The sequence below is a fragment of the Nasonia vitripennis genome (assembly GCF_009193385.2).
Source record: "Nasonia vitripennis strain AsymCx chromosome 4 unlocalized genomic scaffold, Nvit_psr_1.1 chr4_random0010, whole genome shotgun sequence".
NCBI lineage: Eukaryota > Metazoa > Arthropoda > Insecta > Hymenoptera > Pteromalidae > Nasonia > Nasonia vitripennis.
In genome coordinates this window covers 1,490,282-1,508,440 of record NW_022279646.1, presented here as the reverse complement: position 1 = coordinate 1,508,440, position 18,159 = coordinate 1,490,282, and the positions used below count along the sequence as shown (strand labels likewise).

Below are 18,159 nucleotides of genomic sequence, written 5' to 3'. Positions count from 1 at the left end.
TGTAAGGTCAATTATATTATTGAACTGGTCATGTTAAAATTGTTGTGTTGGTAAGGTTACCAACCTCTTTAGATCAAATTGATTATTAATATCTTCATAAGACTGTCACGTGTGAATACTCACAGTTACATAGCATTGCTAGTTATAATGCAATCGATGCACGAGTCGCCAAATTCGCGCATAGCAACAGCTCGGACTCACCCCGAAGCCCGTTTCTTTCAACTCAGCATAAACTCCCTTCCACGATTTCGGACAACCGCGCGGGTAGGAATCACACCCGGGAAGTCTATAAAAGAGGGTGCATGCGGGCGCTCGCTCTCGATTCCACAACTTACGATCCAGCACTAGACAGGTAGTTTTGACTCTGAGACGACAGATAAAATCGTATAATTAGAACGCACATTCTCCGAGATCAATTTAACACGCGTTTTCTTCCATACAATCAGTCCATTATGAATTACGATTAATAAATCGATACATTCACTGATAATCTCTCGTGTTCATTCATTACCCTGGTATTTTCGCAGCAACCGTGAGCTGAACACTTCGCGGAGAACAAAACCATCGACCCTCGCATGTAACATTTTCTGGTGCTAAGTGTGGGGTTTTGTTCGCAAAATATACGGGCGTATTTTAACACCGCGATAGAGATAGATTACTCGGTTATCATTTTAATCCAATAAACGGGAAGGAAGGATGAACCTTGCCTATGTACTCGTCATTACAGCCACCTTAAGGTAAGTCAAGTAAATTTTAATAAAAACTAACAATTATACCCTGGGATTAACACCAGTGAGAACTTCTCGGTTCGGATAACTAACAACTAACTTAAACCGCTCCGAAATATTAAATTCCGTAGTCTTAGATACCGTGATAAAATACGAAATATGGCAGAATCGAATCCATCTGATTATAAAATTTTAAACTTTAACGAACATAATGGTCTCGAAACACAGAACATATTCGCACGCGAGGCTAACGATTCCGACACTTTTCAAAGAATTCGAGATGTCAGTGGAACCGGCGCTACTTGTACACACTCGATTAACGATCGCATTGCAACACGCGGACGTGGCCATGGCATATCCGTCAAGGGGAATGATCGACACCGCAATAAGTCACATACAGGGAATAATACAGCAAGAAAGGTTAATCCCAACAAATAGAATACAGTTGTTTAAGGTTGCGAAAGAACACCTACTGCAAGTCCGAGACAAAATAAAACTTTCGGAAACAAATGACAAAACATCGCAACAATCTAACCTACATATTACACATAATAACGGAACCATCCCCAAGTATAAATTATTTAACAAAAACGACCCATTCGCGCTCGATATCAAAAAAGAAAAATTAGACAACTACGTTATAGGCTGACAGACAGCTACTCGCGAAAACATGTGTATCGGGCTAAATTCTGGTGCCCTAGAAACGATAAATGACGTCTATGACAAAAAACCAATCGTCGCCTCAGCTCGAAACGACAGAGTTAGCTTGATCGACACGAGACACGACTCCAACGCCGCTCCTTATACAGAACACCGGGGATTAATCTTTACCGAACAGCTACCCGCTTAACCGATCGATGTTAGGTGAATTACCCGATCCTAAAAACCATGGGCTACCCTCTATAGGTAATTTTTTTGATAAGCTTGACGCAGAGCAACAACCTGGGCCGCAACCGGGAGAACAAGAGGATTTAAATTCAAAACCGTCTTCTGATCCGATTATTTAACACACACAAAACGTACATAGAGACCGATCTCGGGACAGAGGCTGGATGTTCTCGTTACACCAAGCATCAAACACAATACCTCAATACGACGGAAACCCAGACATGCTTGCACTATTTTGTCGCGCAGTTCGCGACGTTTTTCACGAATTCGGCCCTGAATCCGAACGCTGGGTACTCAACTCATTGGCATCGAAGTTTCGGGGACGTGCTGCTGACGGCTACACTTCGCGCCTGACGCAATACGACAACGTAGAGCGGTTGCTAGCCGATTTAACTATACAGTACAGCGGCGTTGGTGGAGCGGATAAAGTTTTAGCTGATCTTAAAGTAATTCGCCAGTATGCAGGAAAGAGTGCCAAAGACTACGGACTACGCATTCAAACATTGCACAATCAATTGTTAATCATCTATGACGCGAGCTGCGACATGCGCAACTAGGAGAGAGCTATCTATAAAAATAACGTCGATAAGGAGGCTCTCAAACAATTTTTATTTGGTCTAAACAGAGAATTATAACACCAAGTTCGTTCTAAAAACCCACTATGTCTCAGAGAAGCCATTACAGAGGCCGTAGCGTTTGAACACCGAACTAGCGCGCGCCGTGCATACAATCAGCAACCGGATCTGATTCGCGAAGACAGCACAAGCTTATGAGTATCGCAAAAGCAGCACATGAACCGAAGGCCACGCCGGTAGCCAGCGAAGCTGTTGGATATACTACGGGTATGAGCGTATGCAACTATTGTCGGCAACAGGGACACCTAGAGAAAGATTGCAAAGAAAAGATATGTCGATATTTTAATATTGTGGGCGACACCTACGTCGAATGCTTCTCTTTGGGAAACGCGATAAATAACGGACGTCTCAGTAAAGAAAAACTTGAAAAGCTAGCGTCAGCACTTGCTGCCGCTGCTCAGCCAGTAGTGTATACCCCCTTTCCTATACCCACTCCGGCCCCGATGCCATACGTCGTACCTGCTCCGCAAGCAAATAATGCGACGCAGAATAATAGCGCTCCTAAAAAAAATAATGGAAAGCAAAACGGCGCTTATGGAAAGAATAACGTACGCACGTATTCGGGAGAATGCAACGGCGGGGATAATAGAAATTATAACAGCAATAATGGGTACAATAATCGAGACGATAATAGAAATTATAACAACAATAATAGGTACAACAATAATAGAGATTAAAGGAGATAGGCATGCAGCTTAATAAGTTAAAAGAACAGTCGGAACAGGAGAAAGAAGGTGATGTGCAGGAGAAAATTAATAACAGAAAGTACTTAATAAGATTTGCTACAGCAGGACGTAGACCATCGATCGTAGAGCTTACGAGCGAAAAGTTAGAAGGGAGGAAAGCACGTTTCTATGCGGAAAGTGGAGCTAATGTTACGTTGATTAAAGCGAGTAATGCCACTATTAGGACAATAATTGATAAACAATACGTAATTACCATTAACGGAGTTACGCCAGGCGAATGTTTAAGTTTAGGTAATACAAATGTGAGTTTAGCGGGACTAGAGAGCGACGTGCACGCGGTTCCTGGTGGATTTCTCATTGATACAGATGGAATCTTAGGATGGAATGTGCTTTCAAATGTGACGGCAGGCCCAGCCCGGGTATAAGAGGACAGCAACAGATAACTTGCCTGGCGTAGGCAAGTTACCAACCGAGTGGCGCTAGTAGCCAAATGTAAATAGTCTACCTATACGCGGGTAGATGGCGTACGCGCATGTAACACAGGAGAGAGGGAGCAACTCGGGTATATAAGGAGCCCCGGAGACAGCAGCGAGCATTAATGATCTGGCTCTCAACTGAGTAACGTGCGAATGGTAGTACTCGCTGCTTGCTCCGGTCTCCTCCATACTTAGTAGTCCATGAGCCCCAGGCTCTCGAAGAGTATGTGTGCAGTCTACTCAATCTCCTGTAGGCTGTGATCCAGCATCGCTCACAAATGTTTATTAAAAGAATAAATATCTCCCATCCCCCCATCAGTTGTGTCATCGGTGCAGGATGGTAGTACCCTGTTCTTAGGTGGCTCATCTGGTTGTAGATTCATGTGAGATGGTAGTACCTCACACATCAGTCTAATAGCTGCGTGGTTTACCTAAGCGTGCGTGGCATGCGTAGTGGATAAACCCTACTCACCTCCTTCAACACGCGAGCAGCTCTCCTCTGGTGGGTCTCCCAGAGCATAGGGAATGCTTTTGTCCACTCAACAGATATTACCGGGTGGATCAGAGTTCGTTATCGTTCCTCGTATGTGCTTGTCTCCTGATTTATTAACCTCGGGTTACGAATTGCTCGCGTTCGCGCTCTAACCCTTCGCGGACCGTTTCACAAAGTACGGCGGAAAGGTCAACGCTGCGGATAGATGTATAGAATTTGGACCGACTATTAAACCATTTATTCAAGACGAAAGATTTATTATACCTGCACGTGCGAGATAAGTGATTTACGCAAGAGCAAGCGACATATCAGAGCAAGTAGGATTTGCCCCTTCAGACAATTTAGGAAAAGGGTTATATTTTGGAAATTTCATTGGTATTAACTAAGAAGGCAAAATACAAGCCTTATGCGTTAATACTACAGATCATGAGGTAGAGTTAAATCGACCAGAGGTAACACTGGAAGCCTGCGAAGCCATAAAAGAGGGAGGAGAAGAATTTAATTTAGAAGAAGACAAACTTGAAGAGACTGTCAATATACTAAGGATATTTTCCAATGAAAGCAAGGACAGGGCCGAAAGAATTTTTGAACTTCTTGATCAGAGACACTTAAGGATTCAACGAGGAAGAAATAACTCATGTTAAAGAAATCATCCGAGAAAAACCGCATATCTCCGAGCTACCCGGGGAGAAACTTAAAGCAACAACACTAGTGTCGCACAAGATACCTACTACTACAAAAGTCCCAATACGATCAGAAGGATACAGACCAAGTCAAGAAGAGAAAGAGGACTTAGGGCGCCAGATAGAGCAGATGCTAAAGGACGACATAATCAGACCAACATATTAACCCTACAGCTCTCCTACATACGTGATACCCAAAAAGCCCGCAGCGGACAGTACCAAAAGAGGGCGATTAGTAACAGACTTTAGGAAACTGAAAAAAGTAACGGTGGGAAATAGCTACCCGATACCCAATACAGCGGACATTATCGATAGCGTCGCCTCAGCTAGGTACATAATCGCCATAGATTTAAGGACCGGGTTCTACCAGATACCAATGGACCCCGCAGACGCCTTTAAAACAGCCTTTACTGTACCGTTTGGCCATTACTGCTATCAACGTTTAGGTATGGGGCTCAAAGGCGCTTCGACATTTCAGTCCCTGATGGACTTACAAGGCTTACAAGGGACAGAACTGTACATGTATTTAGATGATAAAATCGTTTTCGCTAGGGATCTTGAAGAGCACGGTAAGAAGATTCGACGCTTGATGAAAAGACTAGACGATGCCAAATTGACAATCAAACCTATGAAGTGCCAATTCCTGCAGCGAGAGGCACACTTTTTAGGACATATTGCTGGACGCGGAAAAATTCGAGCAGATCCTAAGAAAATAAAAGCAGTAAATAAATTTCTAGTACCAACAAACGCAAAGAAAAATTAACAATTCTTAGGACTCGCAGGATATTACAGGCGCTTTATCAAAGACTTTGACAGCAAGCCTTTGACAAATTACGAACGGCATTGTTCGAGGAACCAGTAATGAAGGCACCGGATCTAATTATGCCCTTTTTAGTAATAACCGACGCATCTGATTACGCCGTAGAAGCCTTCTTGAGCCAAGGACAGTTGGGCAGTGACTAGCCCTGCGCTTATGCATCTCGAATCCTTAAATGTCCCGAGCTAAGATATTCCACCTACGACAGAAAACTACTAGCGGTAGTGCTCGCAAAAGACCAATTTAGATACTACCTCGCAGGACGCAAATTTATAGTCGTAACGGATCATGACCCCTTGAAACATTTCTTCACCACGAAAAAATCCGATCGAAGGTTCAACAGATTGAAGGCAGAGCTCTGAGGATACGAATTCGACATTGTATACAAACCCGGAGCTCGCAACAGAAACGCAGATATACTCTCTAGAAATGCGATACTACGATTTAAAACAACAAGGAAAAGAGGCAAATTCAAAAAGCTTCCGGAATCAGCCGATACTGCAGACAAAGAAAAAATATCAACAAAATCTGAAAACTTCGGAAACCCGAGAGAAAGAAAACGACGAGTCGTAGTTTACACCGAGAGCACGGGCCCAGATAACTCCTCAGATGACGAATGGCAACCCAAGGCGGGAACGAGAAATGGTAAAAAGAGAGTTTACAAGAAGGTTCACGGCAAGAAAACCGAGAAAATATATCCTACATGCCACAAACTATCCGACACACGGGAAACATCCGAGCCAATTCTCAGTCAGGCGGAACCAAACAGGGTTCTGGGGAAACTCTGCAAGGAAGAAAATATAAAACTTGGAGTACAAGCCGCAAGTACACGGCAACCTTGGAAAATGAATAAACAAACAACGACGACGACCCTAAGAGGCCTATACGGAAGCAGACCCTTAACAAAAATTTCACAGAAATGACATGCGAATCAGCGAAGACAGCAACAGCAGCTTAGATTAGATTAGATTAGATTAATTAATTTTTATTTGCGTACATTATGTTGTACGATTCAATATGTACAGCAGAGTAGTCAAATTACAAAAGTTTGAGGTATCTGTTTTAGTAGGTGTGTAGTGTGAATAAATGCTGAGGTGAAGATGGGTTAAGCAAGAGTGATCAAGTGTGTGCGTGTGCGTGACTGTGTACACGGTGTTTATGTGTTTATGCGTTTTCGAGTTCGAAAAAGTAATCTTTAGCTAGTTTCTTGAATACTGCGATGGATGTAGTATTACGGAGGTGTGATGGCAGGTTGTATGAGGCGCTGATATGAAACGAGTTCCTCACCGTCTCCGTCGCGAAAGTAGAGATATCCAGAGGTGTCACTTCCCCCCTAACAGGCCTGAGTGCTACGCGAAAGTCGAAGTAGGCTAGTACGTATGATGGTACGGCAGTGTTAAACATTTTTCGTAAGAAACAAGCAGTGAAATACTTCCTGAGTTCGGCAGTGGTAAGCCACTGCAGCTCCCGCCTGTATGGGGAGATGTGCTCATCTCTCCTTACACCATAGATGTACCGAATCCCCGTGCTCACGAGCCTCTGTAGTTTTAAGGGGTCAAGCCTAGGTTAAATCCTGCAAAAAACAAAAAGATATTCATCTTACCAAAAAATTTTTGATTTGATCTAATTTGAAAAAAAAATCTATTGAAAATATATAAAATATACGCCATTTTTATCGAAAAAAAACATGTATATACCTTGTAAAATCATTGACCAAAATTCATGACATTTAAATATATAAATAAGTGTTTTCAGTCACTTGCCACGGCTTTTTGAATGATCCGGACCTTCGTCTTTACTCTATCCGGGCTTAAAATGTACCTTAAACATGCCCCCTCGGTCCGATCGAGAGACATTGCTAAAAAATATAAATCAAATACTGCTAGCAACAAATTTTGTTATCTAAAAAATATCAATTAAACATTGCTAGCAACAGATTTTTTTTTTCAAATTACATCAAATCAAAAATTTTTTAGTAAGAAGAATATCTTTTTGTTTTTTTGCAGGATTTAACCCAGGCTTGACCCCTTAAGTCGAGTTCCTGCGTCAGGTCACAGTATACAAGAGTACAGTATTCTATGTATAAGGAGAAACAGGAACGCTTGCACTAAGTGCTTGCGCAATCTGAGATTGGTACTTTTTCTGAAAAAGTAAAGCCTGTACATTAGCAAGTGAGCACGCTTACACAATTGTGTAACGTAGTGCATTTATGTAGTAGGGGGAGCCGAGGACAATTGCTTTGGTTTTGTTAACATGGAGTTTTAGCCTGTTCTGTGCAGCCCAGCCCATTATCCTCTCGGCATTAGCACTCATCCTGTTTGATAAAGAATCGAGCTCCTCAAGGTGGCATTGACTGTAAATTTGCAAGTCATCCGCATAGATGAGATGAGAAACATCGGTATCAAGACAGAAACCGATGTCGTTGATGTACAATGCGAACAGCAAGGGACCCAGAACGGACCCTTGCGGGACGCCGATGTTAAGACGCCGAGGGGAGGAACGTTCACTATTGTCACCAACGACGGCCTGCTCTCTCCCAGTGAGGTAGGAGGCAAACCAGCGGATGACCTGCTTTGAGAAGCCGAAGATGGATAGCTTTCTCAGGAGCCTGACGTGACACACAGTGTCAAACGCCTTGCTAAAGTCAAAGAGAAGGAGAAGTGTTACTTTCTTTTTGTTTATCCCGGCCCTGGCATCATCAGTTAGCTTAATTAGGCCAGACTGAGTGCTGTGACCAGTGCGGAAGCCTGTTTGAAGATTATCTAGTAGGAGCCTTGATTCAAGGTATTCTGAGACTTGCCTGTGCACCAGCCACTCCAGGGCCTTGGATAGAAAGCAGAGAAGTGAAATCGGACGGTAGTCAATCACGGCTGTTGGTGAACTGACTTTGTTGAGTGCGCGTACAAGTGACAATTTCCAGGAAGATGGGAAGCAGGGTTCGTTCAGGGACAGGTTGAAAATATGATTTAGTAAGGGAGCGAGAACCGGCAATGCTTTTGAAATAACAACCTGTGGGATGCCGTCACTACCCCTGGCCTGGGTGTGTGTTGGATTTTTGCTAAAATCTGACGTAGTTTTAATTTAGAAATACGCGTAGTTCTAGGATAGTTTATTTTATTATAGCTGGGAAAAACCCAAGCGCAGATGCTGCACCGAGTCCGTCGCCAAACTCGGCAGCGCATCTGCTCTTTTATGAAGATAAGCTTCTCGGAGACGCGGTGCGTTTATTGCTAGAAAAATGTGCGACAATCACAGCAATCAGGGATTAAAAAGGGACGCGCGCTCCGCAGAGCGCGCGCTCTTTATGATGTCCAGGTTAATGATGGGTCCGTCCGCCCGCGCTTCCACCGCGTCGTCGCATACCTGGATATCAGCAGCGTCCCCCCCGCGATCAGCCGTAGGTGTAATAAAAGCAGCGTCTCCGAGGTACTGTAATGCCGTCAGCGGAGGACAGTAGTTAGTCTAAGTCCGACACCGAGTACGAGCAGTTGTGATGCTCTCAAATGTCGCGCTCTTATATTTTGTATTGAATTTTATATTTTTTGTTTGAATAAATATACTTATGTTGGAAGCCCTGCTTTATATTTACTCGCTAAATATTCAACAGGTTATGGGCCCAGCACGCTTCCACTGCGCTAGTGTATTTTATTTATTAAAGGTTTAAGCCAAGCTTGGCATCGTACAAGTATCGCGTCGGTTAGTCTCGTATGCAAGTGCCGGTTTGCATAGTTTGTGTGAGTGCTCGCAGCAGTTTTTTTTATCATGACTGATAAGGAAAATTTTGATCTCATCAAGCTCAACGAAACAAACTATGAGTTATGGAAGTTTGGCATTCAATTTTTGCTAGCAGGCAAAAGTCTTGATGGTTTTCTAGACGGAAGTGCAGCAGAGCCCAGCAAAGCCGACAAATCGGCTGAGTGGCTCAAATGGAAAGCATCCTCTGCGCAAACAGCTACGATTCTTTTATGTTCAGTGAATAAGAAAATGCACCGCTATGTAATGAACTGCAGAACTCCCAAGGAAATATGGGATAAATTAAAAGAATTGTATGGGACATCAAGCAGCGATTCCGTCGACAGCGCATTTCAAGAATTTTACGACTTCCGTATCAAAGACGGCCAAGCAGTTGCAATGCAGATCGAGCAGTTCGAAAATATCTGCAGAAAACTCGAAGATGCAGGTGAGAAGCGGTCAGATAAGGACATGGTGTCTAGACTCTTAAACGGTCTACCGCAAAGATTTTCGGCTTTTCGTATGGCATGGGAATGCACTCCTAAAAACGAAAAGATGAAGGATGTTCTCGTCGTACGGCTCATACGCGAGGATAAGCGCCTCTGCGAGGCAGAAAACTCTACAGCATCCTTAGCACTTTAAGTCGAAGCTCTGAAATTAAAAGTTGACAGCCAACAAGCCGTAGCGACGAAGTCCAACGCTGGAAAAGTCAAAGGCAAGAAGAACATCGACGATTTGAAGAAAAGGACAAAGTGCGCTGTGTGTAAGAAAAAAGGTCACTGGGCACGAGAGTGGCCATATAAAAACGCCAGCAAACAAAAGGCAGAATCATCGTTTGTAGCTTCAGCACACATCAGCGATGTGACAGCGCTAGTAAGTAAAACAACCGATAGTGATCAAGATGCGACGCTGTGCCTCCCAACACAGGTGCGCAACACCTAGAGCCTCGCATGCACTAGGATTTTTCTAAACGTAGGATTTGACCGCGATCATCACGTTTGGGAGAACGCTAGGGAGAGGGGAAAATGATCACACACAATGGTTAAGTTTTATTGCACATGTATTTCGCCCAGCCCTTCCCTACAATACGGTGGCTGTAGTGCCTCCCGCGCACAGTTTAGCCACGCAGGGCTTACACTGGGACGCTTAAACACGAGCCACGCTCGTGCAGCAGACGGCGGGCCACAGGCCCAGGTCCAGTCCGCTGACGGCTGACTCTCTCTCTCTCTCTCTCTCTCTTTCTCTCTCGCGCGCGCGGGCTATGCCTCCCGCTTGTGGCAAGCCCGACCTGCTGCAGCCGCGCAGCTATAGGGTTTTCTCTTGCGCTGTCTCTATCTCACGCACACGCGTTTCCTCGCACTGTTCTCTCTCTCTCTCTCTCTCTCTCGCGTGCGCTGGCCAGACGCCTCGCGCAGAAGACGTCTTGGTGTGCGCCCGCACTGTACACCAACACCCTGGTCTCTCGAGTTCTCTCTCTCTCTCTAGTGTGCCCGCACCACACTCGTCTCACTCTCGGATCTCTCTCTCTCTCTCTCTCTCTCTATCTCTTTCTCTCTCTCTCTCTCTCTATCTCTTTCTCTCTCTCTCTCTCTCTCTCTCTCTCTCTCTCTAATACTTTCTTACTCGCTCTCTCCCTGGTGGACGTCCGTCGGTGCTCCCGCCGGCGCCTCCCTGACTCTCGTGGACCTGGTGACGGCTAGCTTCCTCGGCTCTCCCACGCCAAGGCTGCTGGTTGCTCTGGTCCTCCGGACAATGATGGCGGACTGGCTAGCTTCCTTCCTCTCGTGCGGATGGTTGCTGGCTCGTCCGGGTGTCGGTACTTGCTCGTGCCAACGCGCTGCACCTATGACTCTCTCACACTCTCGCACACTCGCAGAACCTCGGGAGACTCTCCCGATTCTCCTCGTAACAGAGGAGGCCACGTATCTCTCTCGCACGTCGACGTACTCCGTCGACAGTCGTGAGAGAACTCCCCGATTTCCCGCTCGTTCTCGCGCTCACTCTCCACTCGCGCTCGTCGGGCCCGCGCATCTTCCTCGCGCCTGATTGGCTGGCAGTCCGCGCGGATAGCGAGTCGCACATCGGCGCCTGCTGATTGGCTCGCGACATGCGGAGGACCAATCAGCGCGCGCGCCGTCGAGGCTCACTCTCGCGCCAACGATGCTCACTCTCGCGCTAACGTGGACGGTTAGCCGGCCCGTTCCTCGAACTCTAGGTCAGGCTGGCACCGACAACAACAATCCAACTCGCTTGTTTCTTCCGCGCACTCAGAGCTTGGCCGCATCGAACGAGATTCCTCGTATCGACGCGGCTGCGACGTTTGCAACGTCGCAATCCCCTCCCCTTAACAATGCTTCCTCTCTCGGAGAAGTTGGCCTTAAACCTTTTACTGGGTCCTGGGTCCAAACTTTCCTCTTTTCGCAGCATCTCTCCAGCTCCACTCTCTCACTTCCTCTCTTCTCCATTCTCGCTGACTCCTCTCTCGAAGAAGTTGGCCTTAATCCTTTCACTAGGTCCCAGGCCAACACTCTTCTCTCCCCTGCACATCTCTCTAGCACTACTCTCTCACATCCTTTTCTCTCCACCTCCGCTGACTTCTCTCTCTTCTCATTTCCTTCCTCAGCTCTCCGTCTTTCTAGCATTGCCATTTTTCTCCGGCAATCTAGACACAGACCTGAGTGGCTCACTCGTCTGCAAAGTTGTCATGATGTCTGTGGCAATTGCCTACGCGCAGGACATTCCCTTCGTGAATGTCCTTTTTGTTGGCATGCCCAGCAGATCATCTCCGGGCAATTCAATGCCCGGTGCCCCACTTTACAGCAGGTGAAGCACGTACCATCTCCTCGCCTCTCCCCTCGAGCCACGGCATTAGCGGTCGGACGCACCAGGCCGCGCCATACGGTAGCTCTCTTTCTGCTCGTTGAAGCTCTCTTTCTCTCACTCGTCCTCTCCTCAACCTCGATAGAAGGCAACTCATCACCAGGGCCTGCATGCTCTGTCCTCTCGACTGCAGCGGCTCTCTGGGTCTCTCCTTCCTCCTTGTACGCCGCACCGGGAACGCGCATCTTCTCCGCTGGCAGCGGAGGTGCGTAATGGCTATCTAACTCTTTTAGCCGCTCCCAGCGTCGGCCGTACCTCTCCAACTCTTCCCAGCTGTTGACGCATTTTTCGCCAATAGCTCTCCGGTATTCCGGAAGGAGGTTCTGATATGCGATACGAAGCAAATCACGTTCGGATGGAGGTCGGCGAAAGCGCGAAGCCAGATACTGAAGACTCGCGATATACGCCGCGATCTTCTCTTCTCTGTGCTGCGTTCGCTTGCGCAGATCTTCCTCCAAATCCTCCCGACAATACGGAACCATGTATCGGCGACGAAAGGCCCGGCAGAACATCTCCCATGTTCGCAGGCTCTTTCTCTTCGCCCGATACCAGCGGCTTGCCTGCAACTTGAAAATGCACGGCAACACCGCTAGCAGCTCGCGGTCTGGCACCGCTAACGCTACTCTGCACTCATACAGTCGATCAAAGACCTCCTCCGCCTCCTCGTGATCACTCTCGCCCGAGAACTGGAGCTCCCAATGCTTCAGGAACTCCAAAGCCCTGAGCGAGTCGGCTGATCTTTTCCGGCGTTCGGATGACGTCAGGTTCGCTGAGTTAAACTCGCAGCTCGAGTTAACTTCGAGCTCGCTGTCACTGCTCAGCAAACCTCTCTGTCTCCGTCTCTTTCTCGACGCACTTTTCTCTCTCCTCTCACTCTCCTCCTCCGACTCCTCTTCCGCACTCTTCTCTCCTTGTCCACTCTCCTCCTCCGACTCCTCACCCGAGCTCACACAGCTCCGTTGCATACTCGGCCGACCTCCAGAGTTGCCCCAAGAGACGCGGCGTCGCACCGTTTCGCGCTCTGGCTCTAGCAACTCTTTGTCCGCGTCACCAATATCACTCGTGAACACAGACGGTCTGCCTCTCAGCTGGTCTAGAGTAGCTGGGCGAACTGAATCAGTCGTTTTGACTGGGGCTCGCAAACATGGCTTTCGCCCTATTCGCTCTTCCTCCATTTTACGCATCTGTTCTATCGCCTCGACCCGTACCTGCTCTCGCGCCGCCTCCCTCGCCTCCTCACGGACTCGTTGCAGCCGCCGCTCATGCTCTAGCGTGGCTAACTCGTCCCGCAGCTTCGCTCGAGCTTCCAGGAGGGCTTCCTCGTAAGCTTCTCGCCAAGCTACAGAAAGCTCCTCCTCAAAGACTCGAGCTCTCGCATCCTCAAGAGTGAGTCCGCATTCTTCCAACTCTCTCACACGAGCGTCTCTCTCGCTGCGATCGACACTCACTCGGCTCGCATAGCCGCTGTCTACGCTGACGTCTATGCTTGAGCCCGAGCCTCCTCGCAACACATCTCCCTCGGCCACGTCACTGACTGTGCTGGAGGTTGCGCAGGCCGCGGTTCTTGCTATCGTCCTTTCGGACAACCGCAAGTAACCTGGCCGTTCGCACCTCGGGATCACAGTATACACACTGTCTCTCTCACTCGAGCACAAACTCGAAGATCTCTCTTGGCTCTCATTGTCACTCGACAACGAGACCGAGGAGTCTTCTCGCTTCCGACTTCCGTCGAAAAGCTTTACTCGCGAGCCCCGCCGACGACGCTTATGACTAACTGTGTGCCAGTCGTCGCCGTTGGCTGACTCGCTGTCGCTAGAGCGCACGCGTCGCAGCACATCTCGTGGGGACACGGTAGAGCCTCCCACGCTATCACGTTTAGCGTTGGGCTCTACTCCGAGTCCCACTACGAACGGCCGTTTCGTCAGCTGATTCATCGCACAATATGGTGCGACTTCAACAGCTGACGACTGATCGCTGAGCTCTCTTCGCCGTCTCTCTCCACACGAAAAGACGTCAGCAGCTTGCCTCGTGGCCCGCTGCGCATCTTTCCGTCGCTCACACTCCGCGCACTTTACACTAACACTCGCGAAAACACTTTACCTCTCCCTTTCGATGATCGCGAATCCCCACAAGGGATGCCAATTGCGACGCTGTGCCTCCCAACACAGGTGCGCAACACCTAGAGCCTCGCATGCACTAGGATTTTTCTAAACGTAGGATTTGACCGCGATCATCACGTTTGGGAGAACGCTAGGGAGAGGGGAAAATGATCACACACAATGGTTAAGTTTTATTGCACATGTATTTCGCCCAGCCCTTCCCTACAATACGGTGGCTGTAGTGCCTCCCGCGCACAGTTTAGCCACGCAGGGCTTACACTGGGACGCTTAAACACGAGCACACTCGTGCAGCAGACGGCGGGCCACAGGCCCAGGTCCAGTCCGCTGACGGCTGACTCTCTCTCTCTCTCTCTCTCTCTCTCTTTCTCTCTCGCGCGCGCGGGCTATGCCTCCCGCTTGTGGCAAGCCCGACCTGCTGCAGCCGCGCAGCTATAGGGTTTTCTCTTGCGCTGTCTCTATCTCACGCACACGCGTTTCCTCGCACTGTTCTCTCTCTCTCTCTCTCTCTCTCTCTCTCTCTCTCTCTCTCTCGCGTGCGCTGGCCAGACGCCTCGCGCAGAAGACGTCTTGGTGTGCGCCCGCACTGTACACCAACACCCTGGTCTCTCGAGTTCTCTCTCTCTCTCTCTAGTGTGCCCGCACCACACTCGTCTCACTCTCGGATCTCTCTCTCTCTCTCTCTCTCTATCTCTTTCTCTCTCTCTCTCTCTCTCTATCTCTTTCTCTCTCTCTCTCTCTCTCTCTCTCTCTCTCTCTCTCTAATACTTTCTTACTCGCTCTCTCCCTGGTGGACGTCCGTCGGTGCTCCCGCCGGCGCCTCCCTGACTCTCGTGGACCTGGTGACGGCTAGCTTCCTCGGCTCTCCCACGCCAAGGCTGCTGGTTGCTCTGGTCCTCCGGACAATGATGGCGGACTGGCTATCTTCCTTCCTCTCGTGCGGATGGTTGCTGGCTCGTCCGGGTGTCGGCACTTGCTCGTGCCAACGCGCTGCACCTATGACTCTCTCACACTCTCGCACACTCGCACAACCTCGGGAGACTCTCCCGATTCTCCTCGCAACAGAGGATGCCACGTATCTCTCTCGCACGTCGACGTACTCCGTCGACAGTCGTGAGAGAACTCCCCGATTTCCCGCTCGTTCTCGCGCTCACTCTCCACTCGCGCTCGTCGGGCCCGCGCATCTTCCTCGCGCCTGATTGGCTGGCAGTCCGCGCGGATAGCGAGTCGCACATCGGCGCCTGCTGATTGGCTCGCGACATGCGGAGGACCAATCAGCGCGCGCGCCGTCGAGGCTCACTCTCGCGCCAACGATGCTCACTCTCGCGCTAACGTGGACGGTTAGCCGGCCCGTTCCTCGAACTCTAGGTCAGGCTGGCACCGACAACAACAATCCAACTCGCTTGTTTCTTCCGCGCACTCAGAGCTTGGCCGCATCGAACGAGATTCCTCGTATCGACGCGGCTGCGACGTTTGCAACGTCGCAAAGATATTTGGCTGGCTGACTTGGGTGCTAGCATGCACATGACCTTCCGAGCTGATATTTTTAAGACTCTTGACGCAACGACTGAAAACCGCTATGTGAAAATTGCGGACGATAAGATGCTGCCCGCTGCAGGCATCGGCACGATCATCATTGAAGAGCAAATCAACGGTGAAATAATCAGTCGGGAAATGCAAAATGTGCTTCTAGTGCCGGAACTGAAAAGAAATTTGTTTTCGATTCCAGCAATTAACGACAAAGAATACTTTTTCTACACCTCTAAAACTAACTGTGAAGTGCGTGACCGAAACGACAAAGTAGTAGCCCGCGGCGAGAGGTACGGAAATTTATTTAAAATGTTGTTCAAAGTTAAAGTTCCCGTGAAGTGCAACATCGCTGAGTCTAAAGATAATCAAGCGCTAAAACTCTGGCATGAGAGATTCGGGTATATAAATGTGCGCGCAGTGATAAACACCAGCAAAGTGTTTAACGATAAAAAATTCGTACTTGAGAAAGAAGACGATTTTTTTGCCAGACGTGCTTAATGGGTAAGCAAACCCGCAAGCCGCATGCATCGTCACAGCACGACAGCAACTTTAAACCGGGCGAGAAAATTCATACTGATGTGTGTGGCCCCGTGAATATTGAGTCTCCGCGAGGCTCAAAATATTTTTTGCTGTTTAATGACGAGTGCACAAGCTTTAGAAAAGTGTATTTTCTGAGACATAAGTCGGAAGTGTGAAAGATTTTTAGAGTTTGAAAGTTTTGCATTTAAACAAACTGGAAATCGAATAAAAGTGCTACGATCAGATAATGGCTATGAGTATACCTCTGAAAAATTTCAAAAGCACGAGAAAGAAAAAGGTATAATGCACGAGTTTTCATCACCATACATCCACGAGCAAAATGACCGAGCCAAACGAGAAATTCGCACTCTCGTTGAGAGCGCCAGGTGTATGTTGATAGGCAGTAATTCTCAACTTAGAACTCTGGCCTGAAGCTATCAATACAGCCAGCTATCTGTTAAACCGCGTGGCAATGCAAAATCAAACGAAGACGCCGTTTGAAAAATGGTTTGATCGAAAACCAGAAATCAAGCATCTACGTGTGTTCGGTACAGACGCGTACCTTAATCAGCCGAAGGAAAAACGAAAAAAATTCGATAAAAAGAGCAAAAAGTCGTAATCGTAGGCTATGATAATGAATCGACGAACTATAGACTTTGGGACGCAGCTACGCGCAAAATTTACGTCAGCAGCGACGTAGATTTTGACGTAAGTAGCCTAAAGAATATAGAGAAGAAAGATGAAGTTTATCGTGTTTCGTTTGACTTCGGGATGGAACAAGAACGAGAAATTCAAGACGCCGAAAATGAAGAAAATCATCAACAAGATGTTGATATTATTGTTCCCGTTCAACAAATTGTAGATGAAGTGGGAGATAATGAGCAAATCGGCGAGCAAGCAAATCAGCGCATTGAAAACCAACAGCAAGAAGGTAGGCAATTGCGCAACAGAGAGAAGCTCAATCTGATTAATAGATATGGCAATCCGGTCGCACATATAGCATATGCTGTACCAATGACTTACCGAGAAGCCATGTCAAGCATAGACGCCGAAAAATGGAGAAAAGCTGTGCGAGAAGAAATCGACGCACGAGTGTCGTCCCGCTACCAAAAGGCAAGCGTGCCATCGGCTGCAAATGGATGTTTACTGTCAAGAAAAATTCGCTGGATAACAGCGATAGATATAAAGCGCGACTTGTGGCAAAAGGGTTCTCTCAGCGAGAGGGCATTGATTATTTTGAAACCTTTGCTCCGGTCGTGCGATACGAATCAATTAGAGTCCTCCTGGCGATTGCAGCAAAAGAAGACTACGAGATTGCCAAGTTCGATGTAAAAACAGCGTTTTTATACGGAGATCTCCAAGAAGATATCTACCTCAAGCAGCCAGAAGGATACGTCAACGAGAAGAATGAAGAATGTGTCTGCAAGCTGCAGAAAAGTCTGTACGGCTTAAAGCAGTCCCCGCGCTGCTGGAACAAGAAGTTTGTCGGCTTCTTGACGAATTTCAACTTCAAAGCCGTCGAAAGTGATAAGTGCGTATTTATCGGTACTGTGAAAGGGTTTAAAGTTTACTTAGCCCTTTATGTAGATGACGGTTTAGTAATTTGTGAAAACCAGTGCGCGATTGACGAGGTACTGCGTTACCTAGAAAGTAATTTTAAAATTACTATTGATTCAGCGAATGAGTTTGTTGGTATGCAAATTGAGCGCGATCGTGTTAAGCGAACGTTAAAAATAAGTCAACCGTGTTATATAGACAAAATGATAGCTAGATTCGGAATGAGTGATGCAAATCCGTCGAGCGTACCTGCAGAGCCGGGTCTGTATTTGCAAAAACGCGACGCGAGTAAACTCACCGATGAAAAGATTGAACGCATACCGTACCGAGAAGCAGTAGGGTCGCTTTTATTTGCCGCGAGAGTATGTCGCGTAGATATCGAGTATGCCGTCAATTATGCAAGTCAGTTCCTTGATTC

General features: G+C 47.7%; 1 protein-coding gene across 1 annotated transcript; it reads right to left on the bottom strand.

Annotated features, from left to right (window-relative positions):
* Positions 1–11,840: 11,840 nt before the first annotated feature.
* Positions 11,841–13,952, bottom strand: LOC116417391. Its single transcript, XM_031930191.1, has one exon. It carries the CDS (start codon positions 13,950–13,952, stop codon positions 11,841–11,843), a length of 2,112 nt encoding a protein of 703 aa, XP_031786051.1.
* Between the last annotated feature and the right edge of the window lie 4,207 nt (positions 13,953–18,159).